The 12,584-nt window shown below is 37.2% G+C and overlaps 1 protein-coding gene across 3 annotated transcripts in view; it reads right to left on the bottom strand.

Annotated features, from left to right (window-relative positions):
* Positions 1–574: 574 nt before the first annotated feature.
* The window catches only part of gbe1b (glucan (1,4-alpha-), branching enzyme 1b), a 91,757-nt gene continuing 79,747 nt past the window's right edge, over positions 575–12,584 (bottom strand). For all 3 annotated transcript variants that reach the window (XM_046073605.1, XM_046073606.1, XM_046073604.1), the window contains exon 16: positions 575–2,552. In XM_046073605.1, the coding sequence (XP_045929561.1) occupies positions 2,490–2,552 (63 nt within the window). In that variant the 3' untranslated portion in view covers positions 575–2,489. The remainder of the gene's footprint in view (positions 2,553–12,584) is intronic.

Raw genomic sequence — 12,584 nt, 5'->3', positions numbered from 1 at the left:
TTACTACAAACAGTTCACAGGACCTGTATACGATGGCATTTTAAGGAGGTTTAAAGCTGTTCTTATTAACAGTTCACTTTTTCATGTATTGTATAGAGTCCCTTAGCTCGTTTACCTCTGTATGTTTACGCTATTAACATTGTTTTTCATTACCACTCAGTAAAAATTGTAATATTTCAAAGAATAAAAATACACACAAAATTGTGGTAAATCCTGACTGACATCTCCCATGACAGTTACTTAGAGATTAATTGCACTTAAAGCTACAATGTGAATCTAATATTTAAGGTAACTGAATTATCTCTTCTTGTTGGATGAAACAATGGAAAATGACATCCAAAATTAGAATGAACTCTGACTATCAAGACAAAAAAGAACAGTTTTTACTGTACTTGATCACAGAGTACCATCACAATATACTCTGGAGGATGCTAAAGCCCCTATATTTCCATAAGTGTGTGATGGGACAAAATCAGTAGTCTAGCTGCACATCCAGTTCATCCACATTTTTTAGTGGCTCGACAGGCACTGATTTATTATCATTAGTAATAATGAAAGAAATATGCTGCAATAGTTAGTGTGTATCAGACATCAGTTTTACTTTTGAGAACAAATGCAGACAATTCATTTTGGCAGTGGTAAAACGACAATGACATTGGGTCAGATGAGGGATGATTGATTGATGAGAACACTCCACTTCAGCCTCACAACCTCGTTGCTTGAAAATTTATGCAGAGTGATCCTCTCTGTGCTTTTCCAGCGCTGGAGAAAGGCATTTTTGAATGCTTTTGGTGTAACACAAAAAGAAATGACATGTTCATGATACTTTGGCTAAACACAGGAGGATGGTCCCGAATATAAATTTGTTTTCTTCAGCTGCAGGGGAGGCACATCAAAACCTGCCATATGTTATAATAAACTGCTTAAATGGCTGAGAATCTGTACTAATGCAGTAGGTGTGGATCAAAGAATTACAGTATCCATGGCAGTAAATCAAGGCATTAGCTTTTATCTGGGATGCCCAAAATCAGCTCTTGTTTCACTTCTACCAGTGCTGCTTTGATACAACGTGCAAAGAATACAGAAAATTGTCCAAAAGGCATCCATTCATACAGCAACAAGGGACTTTTAGAAGGAGGTTGGAAACCTAAAGAACATAAAGGCTTGCAAGGTTTGCAAAACCTGAAAAGATGAAACCTCTTGTGTGAAAGAACATTTTAATGACATGTGGCCTGCGTGAGTGAGTTCAGGAACAGTCATCTATCATCAGTGATTTTACTCTGTTCGTACACATTGTGTTATTCAATAACCTTCTCACATAACAGCTATGGGGAAAGACAGGATGAGAGTCTGTTCTTTGAGATGTTCAATCACCAAGTGCGTTGAGAAAAAAAGTAACAAAAATCAGTGCTAATTTGAAGAGGCACACATTGTTCACTGTGTGAATTTAGTTTTTTCTGGGATAATCCCAGGGGAATGCCACTATACCTAATGAACATGGTGCACATACATCATAGTATCTTAAAGTAGTCAGATGTGTGAGTCATACTGTACCTATAAAATTGTCTCCCACACAAAATGATGTGTTGATCATCGGTATGTCACTTACTTTAGAAGAATTTAGAAGAGTTTGAAGAGTTTACTGAAATTCACGACAATGCTATACTTTTAGCAAAGTGGAAAAAACTGTGTTATGCAGCTAAAATGTTACTTGTACATTACGCAACGCACTGAACAATCCAAATAAGATGATTTTATCACTTTGCTTTAGCTGCAAATTACCAGCTTAATGACAGTGCCATAAATAACCACATAAATGCTCCCATTAGCTGCATAAATTCAAACACAATTGTTTTAGATATCCATTAAAAGTATCATAATTTAAAGCAGCTTATTACTTTGTGCAAATTACAATATTTTATATGTACAATGTCTCATATTGCAAATGAACAAAGATGGATCACCAGTGAATAAATACCTGGACATTTTGATTTTGAAGTGCTGGTAATACTGTAACTCTCTTTATTCCACAACATTATTTGTATGTAAATACAAAATAATTAAACAAGGAAAATATATTTTAACATATGTTTGAATGCTTGCTGTGCTGCTGCACTCTGCCACAGTCGCCAGTCAGGTGTATCAGATGACACGCCAAATTCAACAGAGCCTATAAATGGCTGCTGGCTAGTGGTGGATGGACTCGGCAGGGTTTAAAGTTTTAGCATCTAGCTGCTGGTTAGGTTGGAAGCTTCCCAAATGGAGCAATCTGTAATAAATGGGGTTACACAGCATCTAAGGTTGCAGATGGTGTTTGAAAGCACACAAGCTCACACGCTTTTTTTTTTTCATTTAGAAAAAGACTCAAACACAAAAGGTGGGTTTGGGTGGTGTGCAAGGTTGACACTTTATGATGAAGGTGATTGTTAACACTCAGTTTGAGGTTGGAATCCATTCTCGATCCTGGTCTCTGTGGAGACAATCATCCTCTAATAACAGTAATCTATCTCCTCGTTGGCCAGGACAATAGCTGTTCTGCAGGGAATGTAGACCTGAGAGAGAAAAAGAAAGCGAGACAAAGAGAAGAAAGAAAGTGGGGAGAAAAGTGAGATGACAATTGACGATTAATGATGTTAACAAGATCACCTATTTTGGAGATTACTGAATCATCAGGTTTATCATTTTTTAGAAGTCAGACATGGAGGCACTTGGTGCCTTGATGATAAGTTGTGATCGCTTCTCAAAATCAAGGTTGACATGACGGCTAAATGAAGAGGATGAGAAGGAGGAAAAAGACAGGGGCAGCGAAGAAGAGGATGGGGGTGTATTCAGAGGGATATTCAGATACGAGTAGAAAAATAACTCTTCAGAGGAGACAGTACACAAACACCACAGCCTTGATCGAAGAAGGCCGTCAAGGTTAGAGAGGTATAATCAAAATGTGACAGAGTTGCAGCTAGATTACGACCTCTGGGTGGCACTGGAGTCAACAGATCTGCCTGAGGAAAGAAGTCACAACTGCTAAAAGTTGTGCCTGTGAACTGGTTCTGACGCATTTCATTTTAAGCTTTGTGCTATGGAGAAAATGGATGGATGGCATAATGGCATCGTTGGTGCTGCAAATTTCTTGATCAGTAGCTTAATCTGCCTCAAATTTATATCATTAACATCACACTGCATTCAAAGCTTGTGCTTTCAAGTGAACAGTCCCCCAAAGAGCAATCATGCCTAAAGTAGGGAGGAAAAAATATCCAAATTTTTTATTCTGAACTCTCCAATCAATGCAATAACTGTGTGTTTCATCATTTTTATATATTTGGCTGTGCATCAACTGTAAATTTGGGATTCTGTGAAGATGCAAACTGCCAGTGGGCATAAGCTAAAGTAAAAGAATCTCCCGAGTTTTGGTGGACTGAAGAAAAAACATGTCAGCAAAAAATAAGCACACCATGGAAAAAAAGGAAGGAACCAAGCCTGGAAATGTCAGATTCCTTATATATACAGTACAAAGAAATCTTAGTGAGGGTGTTGGAGTGTGTAGCTAATAAAGTCTTTGATCAATCCTTTTGATATTCACAGTGTTGTTGGAAGGCAAGGAGCCACTGTGTGCTATTAGTCATTTCAGATTTATGCCAAAGGAAAAGCCAAGCAGACATAAATGATGCTATATTTCCCAACAGAAAACTGAAAAAGAGAGCAGAGCTGTAAACAATTCAATCACCCCCTGAACTCTTCAAGCCGCCCCTCAGCATCAGTGGATCTGAGCTCGCTGTGGATGTGTTTCTTTGGCAACAGTTTGTCACCGAGGGAGTCGAGCAGCCAGGCATTGAAACACTGACACAGACATTGGTGACTAATTAAACAGTCACAGTGGGAGAGTCTCCATGTGGAAGCACCGCAGAGAAAAGGGAAGGCAGAATGAATCATTGCACCTGTTTAGACAAAAGATACCACTGTGCCTAACCTGGAATATGTCAACAGCTTTTATTCCCATCAAACCGATAGCAATAGTGACAAATTCTAAATCAATCTGTGAACAAATAGCAGCAGATATCCCCATGTGTTGACACAGCAATTAGTGAATGACATTCTAATTAACTTCTCACAACACGATGGTGTTTAAATTAAATACTTACATACTCTACATACTGTTACTCACTAACATTTCTAATTCAGACTAAACACAATTTAAAAATGGATCAATTATTCCCAATTATTTTACATTTTAGTCAGAAACAATCCCATTGATCACAGGACCAGAGGGTCATCTTACATTGAGCTGAGCTAAAACAAAACAACCCGGGGGGATAGTCAAGGAGTGACACTACGGTTCAGAGTTATCTGAGCAGAAGAAAATAGAACACACAGTAGCACAATGCAAGTTCCACGTAGAGATGTAAAATAATAGTTAAGGCAGTGGTAATAATAAAAATATCAATACAAATAAAAACTGTTCCAGAATTACCCGTAATTAAATTTGTTTTTATTCAAATAATAAATTATTAATAATAAAAAATATTTATCTATATGTCTATGTTTTCTGTCTCTTTCAGTCTGCCGGCTTGCTCCTATGTAGGAGGGGTGCGGGACCTTCTACCAATGTGTCCAATGGCTCATTGTCTCATAATTAGTCCATGATGATAGGCTACTTGCAGTTACAAATAGCAAGTCATTTATTGATATACTAGTTTAATATTAGAAACCCCCATTCAAAAGCTTATAACCCAGCCCAGCACTAATGATATTACATTCCTGTTAACCTATGTTGTGAGCTCATTTAGATCACATATCTAGTCACCCAATATTAACATAAATATCTCAGGCATAATGTCTGACACAATGCTCATCAATGTAACAACTTCTGCTGGCAACATATTGTGAAGGTGATGTGCAATGTGCAACACTGGTCTTCCAGCATCTGACTGGATTTGTCTAAATATGTCCATAAAGCCTCTGCTGCTTTGTGATGAGTCATTTAGAGTAGGTGTTTACCACTTCTCTCTCACACACACATTCATAAGCCACATTTCAGATCTATGCAACAGAAGTTACTACCAGCAGTCAGATCCAACAACAGTTACTGTACAACATAACCTTTGCAAATCTGACAATTTGTTCCAAGTGTTAATATCAGAGCTGCAAAACAAACTGAGATAAAGAGGAAGCAAAGTTTCCAAAGTATATTTATTGTATTAGTAGAAAGTTGGGCAAGGCTGTTTGTCCTTTCTATTTTTTTTTTTTTAACTTCTTTTGTCTTACGGATGTTCTTCTATCGCCTCATATCACACTCTCATGTGAGAATTTGGGTTTTCTTCTCACTTTGAGAGCGGAGTCCAGCCTTCGGGCTAATTCTCAATCTGATCAATGTTCAAACACACTGATAAAGCATTCATGAGGTGCTTCACAGGAATATAACATTCACTAGGTTTCTGTTTCCTGACCTGGGCTGCTGGCAAGAGCACAGCTTGACTATCTGCGCAGTTAAAGTCTCCAGACATGTCTCTGTTTGGCTCTATTACTCACTTGGATCAACTCCCTTTAAGCACTTCTGTATATGCAGGTTGTACTTTAGGCAGACCAAGGATCTGACCGGGTAACAACACAAACCTGATTGGAATGGTTAACTGAGTCAAGACTACAGGATAATCTATGTTTCGATTTCCTTCAAGTACTGAATTAAATTACATTGATCAGCTTACTCACAGAGCTTACCTAACTAATATTGCTAATAACAAAAACACTTGAACATTAAGTTCCTGTAAAATGAACAATACAGGATTAGAACTGTTTTACAAAATAGATTAATAAAAACATAAAAAAGGATTGATGTGATCTGCTTCACATACTGTAAACAAATGCTCAATGCAAGTTTTTACATGTGTACATGTTTCATACTATATACCACAGAATTCGTATGAGGATTTAGCAGTATATTTGTATGTGTATGTGAAGTGCGAGCAGGTCCTCAGCAACCTGTCACAGTTTTCTCTGTTAGTTCACACGTCAACATCAGGCCTACTTTCTCATGTCTTAAGAAGGGTTTTTTGATCATTTACCACAAGCCTGCTACGTTTCCCTCACTTTCTTTAACTTCCCCACTTCAGCTTAATTTCTTTATGTGAAACTGTCAAAGGAGACAACCCCTTTGATGCATGCAAATTTTATCAAATGAAGAAGCAGCTAATTATTCATTAGTGTGTCTTCGCGTTATGTCTTTGACATTATAGCCTAACCACTCAAACAAAAATGGTAAATGTGACAAATACCAGTAGAGGTTAACCAAAAATACAATTTCTCACTTGGCAAATTTTCACCCTTGACTATTATAGTTTTTGGTTTGCTAAATGAATAAATTGTAAATCGTTCAGTAGCAATAGTCCTAGTTCCTGATGTGAGAAATTCTCGTGAAACGCTCTGCTGAGTATATCAAGCTGTCAGTTCACTCAGATGAAGGGTTAGCTGCAACATTTTCTTTTTGCATAACGAGAAGAGTGCATTTTTCATCCGTTTTATTCAGTTTCATGACTTCCTAGCTTTTGAAACATTCACAGGGTGCTTATTCTTGTGTTATTGCTAACAAGCCCTACTTTCTTTTTTAAACAGTGCTGTTACCTTAATAAACCTTTTACATCAAACACCTAAAACACTTTAAAAAGTAGGAAGTAGTTGCTCTTACATTCAATAATGAATATGTAGGATTATATTTTTTTATTAAATATTCACCAATATTGGCTACAAATCAAGTAGATTTGATATAAAAGTAAATTGGGAAATTGTATTATATAACAGGGATATTGTTTCTTTCGTGGTTCCCAAACTTTTTAAGGCAATGGCACTCTGAGCCACCCAACCCTTAATATAAAATAATGTCATTAGCTGCAGCAAAAAAACAGTTAAGTTTAATATCGCTCAGATTGTTAAAAATGCATAATAAATGACAAAGTTATGATAAATCTTGCTGCTGTACTAAGGCACCTGCTTTGGGAACCATTGGTCTATTAAATATTAAAAACAAATACCCTTTCCCACTGTGCTTAGTCACAACCAAAACTGATATTAGCATTTTAATTAGAACTAGTCACTGACATGGATCTTATTAATTAGTAAGAAATAATAAATGCAGAATATTTTATTTTTGGCACAGATGGTACTTTAAACTTAAACTAAAACTACTCACTTAAGTACTATAATTTAATTATATATATATAAATAAATTGAAATGAGCACCTTTTGGATTGTCAGGTTGTGGCTGATGTATTACCACTCCAACATGAAACTTTGCATTTGACCTACTGAAAAGGGCTACAGAGCATGCAAACAAATTATCCACATTTAGAACTGTAGACCTGTTGGCTTAGTGGAAAGTAAAAAACTCATGAACCTTTATTGATGACTCTGTTAACATTTGTAACTACAGAACTGATAACTTATTTAAAGTTAGTCCCACATTTCATTAATAAGGAGAAGTAATAAAAGAGTAAAAAGAGTCTTTTAGAAGGATGACTTAGAATTTCTAATGGGGAAATCAAAATATTCTCAAAAAACACAGACATCATTTAGCACGACATCTGTAACAGATGCAGCATACACTGTATACCGTGATGTAAAAGTTTAATCTTATAAATTAAGTCAAGTGAAACATTATTTTCGAAACCAAAATAGCATGACACCGACTCAGCCTACCAACACCGACCACAATGTGCAGCATTCTTTTGAATACACTGTAGAACTGGTTAACCATCTGTGTCATGTCTAACAGGTTCTACTTCGTTCCTGTTTTTTGTTTGATTTGAGAAGGCATTTTTCTCTTTATTGATTTTTTTTTTTTTTTTTTTTTTTTAAATGGAGAAAAGGACATGACTGAAAGAGCTAAAGAGATGTTACATGGAAACAGTCCAGGACCACATTTGTAAACACAGAGGGTCACAGTTACATGATGCTTGCCACAGCCTACCAAGCCACCGAAATGCTCTCAACTCTGCTGGCTTCATCCAATTACGTGCATTCTCCGTCTGAGGAGAGATGCATTCTTGAAGGATATGAGAGTTTATTATCGCTCAGTAATGAGGAAGCTGGAGAACTAACGGAACCATTAAAAAGACAGGAGAGAAGAAGTTTGCACAGACTTTGAAAGCAACAGTTGTTAAATAAAACATGGATAGTGTGGGCACCTTTTGCAACCCCCGCAGAGGTTCTTGTCTGATTATCTTTGTCATAACCAGGTAGGTGTGAGGAGGAGGAGGAGAAGCAGCATCTTTATGCAAGACTACAGTCTTAATGTGCAATCTCTATGAGGGAGTCTAAAGGAGATACAGTGTGAAGAAGGGTCAACACCTTGCCTCCTCCCTCCTCCCCGTTGGCCCCATTCCTCTTACTCTCTTTCATTCTCCATTAATCCATGATGGTGCCAACATTAGCAGATGACTTGTTAACTAAACTTCACATTTTGGCCTAGAGGGACATGGGTGAAGCAGTGGTGTTTGAATTAATAAGAGTTAAAAAAGATTTAAGAGAGTGTGGAATTTGAGTCCTTAACTGATGAAACCTAAGCTAATACGATGGAGGATCAGTCTGCCTGAAAGGGGAAGAGGCTTTTTAACCAACCTTAAATAATGCTGAATTGATGCCCTTAATAGCTGTGTGAGCTTTGCCGAACACATTTTTGATGCAATAAAGTGCTCCGTTCAACTCTTGATGTAGAGTAAAATACTCTTATCCATTATCTCCAACACTTTCAGTATTGATCTGAGGAGGTTCAGGTTGAGTTCAGATAAACAAACACCTCATCAGGTGCTATGTCAACTCTAGTACTAACTGAAACAGCTTAAGTGTACTGACTTACTTGAGATATTTGTTATTTTACTAAACAAACTGAAAAACCACAGGAGACGAAGGATGACTGTGCAGACCACTTCACAGACATCACTGTCCGCACGCATTAATTGGATTGATTAACATAACATCTAACATACGCAATCAGGCGAGTACAGTTGGAGTGCTTGGGTATCAGTGCTGATCCTCACTAACTCATCCCTAACCTTATTCATAAACATCTTATTGCCTTTCAGCATTTTAATCAAGAAAATTACATCAGGAAAAAAAGGAGGCAAACATGAGGAAGATCCTTAAGCACGCTGCTTAAAATGCATATCGGTGTTTCTTTCTGTATTTCAAGGACCGACCTGGTTCATGCTATCAGCCTAAAGCAGTCTCCATGATGGAAGCCCAGTGGTTCATTTTCCCAGATATTTTTCTACCCTCTGTGACGCCGCGCGAGCTTAAGAGGCATGCACATGAAAAGGTAAGTTCTAACACCATGAATAATGCACATTGTTTGCTGGAGAATCTGAAGGAGCTGGAGATATCAGATTCACATTAGAAGTCAAATATAATATTCACACAAAAAAAGCCTAATGTGGAGAAACCACAAACAATGGATGCCGTCCCCTGACAGCCACTGTAGCTTTTTTTTTTTTTTTTTTTTTTTAATGCACCCATATTTGATCAGTTTCTGGATTCAGCATTAAAAGCTAATCACATGAAAAAGATACTAAATTATAGAGCAGCAGTTAAGCTGAGTGGCCCAGACCAGGGAGATGGAGGCTTTTTTCTACAACAGGCAGTCCTTTTTCATGACAACACACTTAAACCTCATTAGAATGCCTCAAAAAGGATATTTTCACTGCAAACTCAATTTCAGGCTAATTACATTGATTAGTGAAATCAAAAACACACATAAATGGACAAAACATGAATACACTGACAGCTATTTCATCTCTTTCCCTGCATAAACACTAAACTACTATAAAACCATCATTATCTGTTATAATGTGGAGTTTTTATGATTTCCTTTTTTATTTTGAAAATATGCTTCCTGTTGTGTCCTGTGTAGCTTTGATGCTATCATTGTGTTCCTTGGTTGATCGTTTACTTAGCCCTAATGTGTTCTACCTGTATCTCGTCAGTCCCCTCCCTCGTGTGTATTTAAGTAAGTGTCTTCCCATTGTCTGTTGTCACTTGTCTGTTGGTCACTTTGTATATGAATATCAACAAATGACGTTTAACTGAGCCTATTCTGACTGGAAGTCTACATCTGGGTCCTATTCTTGCATGTTGCCACGTTTTACAAAATGTGATAATTATCAACCTGATTAATGCATATAATCTGACATGTTTAAGGAACATTATATGTTATAAACTGGAAAACATGACATGTAAAAAACACAGGTCTAACTAAGCATTAATGATGGCCCTGTTCCATTAAAGCCACTGTTATACTTGCTTTTTACCTATGCCTTCACAGGCTCATCATGGCATGCATCATGCATATCTTGTATTTCTACTTCTTAATCCTCCACTTCCATCTACAGTATATAATGAGCCCTACAAGTGTGTAACAAATAACATGAATGATGGCTGCATTAGAAGTCAGGTTTGCTTTAGTGACACTTTAATAGAAGTCATCATCCTTTTTTAGTTACACCTGTAACTCACAATGTCTGAAATGGAAAAAGGTATGCGAGACCTAAGCTTTGCCCTAAATCTACTCAACATACAGATACAGATACCATAAGTAGTAAGGCAGTTAGTACACAAGAAAGAAATGCACATTTTGTACATTTTAATGATGCTAGACGTGTGACTTTGTAACGCTACAGGCAAAATAAATTTGGACACAACAAAGAGAAAGAAAAATGTTGTCCAAAGTTTTAATCCTGCTTTTTTTTTTATTTTTTATTTTTTAAACGAGATATTTCTGGAGCCGTCTCATCACCACCCACCAGCTGCTTTTGATGTTTGTCAGCTATGAGCAGCTCCTCCATTACATATGTGCGCTGCATCGTGGGACAATGATGTCCATCAACAGCACACTCAAAAATAATTTAGTACGCATACTGACATTTTTGAGTACGCTTAATTTTGTCACTTTGTCAGTGTGAATGTACAACATTCTCCAACCATGTTAGAATTAGTATGCAGAGTGGGATGGTGATACAGCATAGATTATTAGAAAATTGGTATAGACACTGCATGGACTCGAACACAATGGCCCCGGAAATAGAACTGGAGTATACTCCATATTTAGGACTCGATTACATTCAACAAAAGATGACCTTTGATGAGTCAAAAAAATATTTACCTGCATGGAGTTTGGGCGACCGTTGAAGGGTTGGGCCTCTGTGAAGAACTCTGTGCTGGGGTCCAGCCGTCCGTGACCTCCATACTGAACCTGATCTGAATCCAGCTTGATTTTATATCTAACAAAGATTGACGTTAAGGCGCAATAGCAGTGGGAAACTAGATTATAAGATTTAAGACATAGGAAGCACAAGAGAAGGTTTTATCACCAGTGCTTTTGGTGTGTAGACTTGGTTTAGCAGTGCTCAGCTGGTTTATATTCATTGAAATCCTCACATCCATCATCATTCATCTCCTCTTCCCGCACTAAAAAGTGACAGTGCGGAGCCCAAACAGACAAAGAACGCTGCCTGAAATGAACACAAATACAAAAGTGATTCAGCCATGGCTCAACCATCCAGCCTGACTGTCTAATTTATCTAATTCACTGCATAAATAATGAAATCAATAAAAGAAAGTGATCAAATGAGTGACACAAAAATGCAGTCTATAAAAAGTACTCTCTCTACACTAGGAGTTTTTCATGTTCTGTTGATTTACAACTTTGAATCACAGTGGAATAATTTTTGACACAGACCAAGAAACAGAACTCATTAATGTCAAAGTGAGAGCAAATCACCACAAATTTACCTAGATTAAAAAGAATAACACATAAATGACTGCCAGGGTATTCATCCCTCTCAGACAATATTTTGTGGAGGCCCCAGAAGGTATTTCTGGTCTGATACTGACCTAACAAACACTGTATTGCATTGCACATCTGGAGACTAAAATATGTCCTATTTTCCTTTATAAATACTGTATACTTTATGTGGAATTTATTGTATATCTTTATGTATGTCTTTATCAGCTGCTCATTGTCAAAAAAGCTTGATGAATTCAAAGTTCAAAGTAATTCAAAGCTGCGAATCAATATAACGTGTCAGAGGATGGTGGTGGTTCGTCACTGCACTTACATAGTAAACTGCCTTTGATCATGTATAGTAAAGGTGTCTGTACACGTTAAGTGCGTCTGGTATGGACGGTTCAGAGAAGGCCCCTTTTCATTCTTTTTGCACAGTCTCTCTGCTGTGCATCTGAACAAGGATGCTCAGACATTGAGGACCTGACTTATGGCAGCTTCCATAAGGTTACCACAATTTCTTGACATGTGTGTTCTTGAAGAGGGACCGAGATGGAAAGTCACTGCATAAAATATGTAAATCATGCCATATGCTCCAGTGAGGACTATATTCACCTTTTTACAAAAGTGCAGGATCAAATTCGATTATATGATGAATTATGCCCTTCAGCAGGGGTAAATGGATAATACTGAATAATTTGATCTAAATTGTTAAGAAAGAGCCTATAATGTCTGACTGAAGAAACAATTTTCCAGGGAGACTTTTAGAAAATCCTCGTCCATTTCTTAAACTATATACACACACATTATATATATATATATA

This window comes from Micropterus dolomieu, linkage group LG17, assembly GCF_021292245.1.
Source record: "Micropterus dolomieu isolate WLL.071019.BEF.003 ecotype Adirondacks linkage group LG17, ASM2129224v1, whole genome shotgun sequence".
In the NCBI taxonomy this organism is placed as follows: domain Eukaryota; kingdom Metazoa; phylum Chordata; class Actinopteri; order Centrarchiformes; family Centrarchidae; genus Micropterus; species Micropterus dolomieu.
Note: the sequence above shows the minus strand (reverse complement) of the source record. Positions and strands in the feature narration are given on the sequence as shown.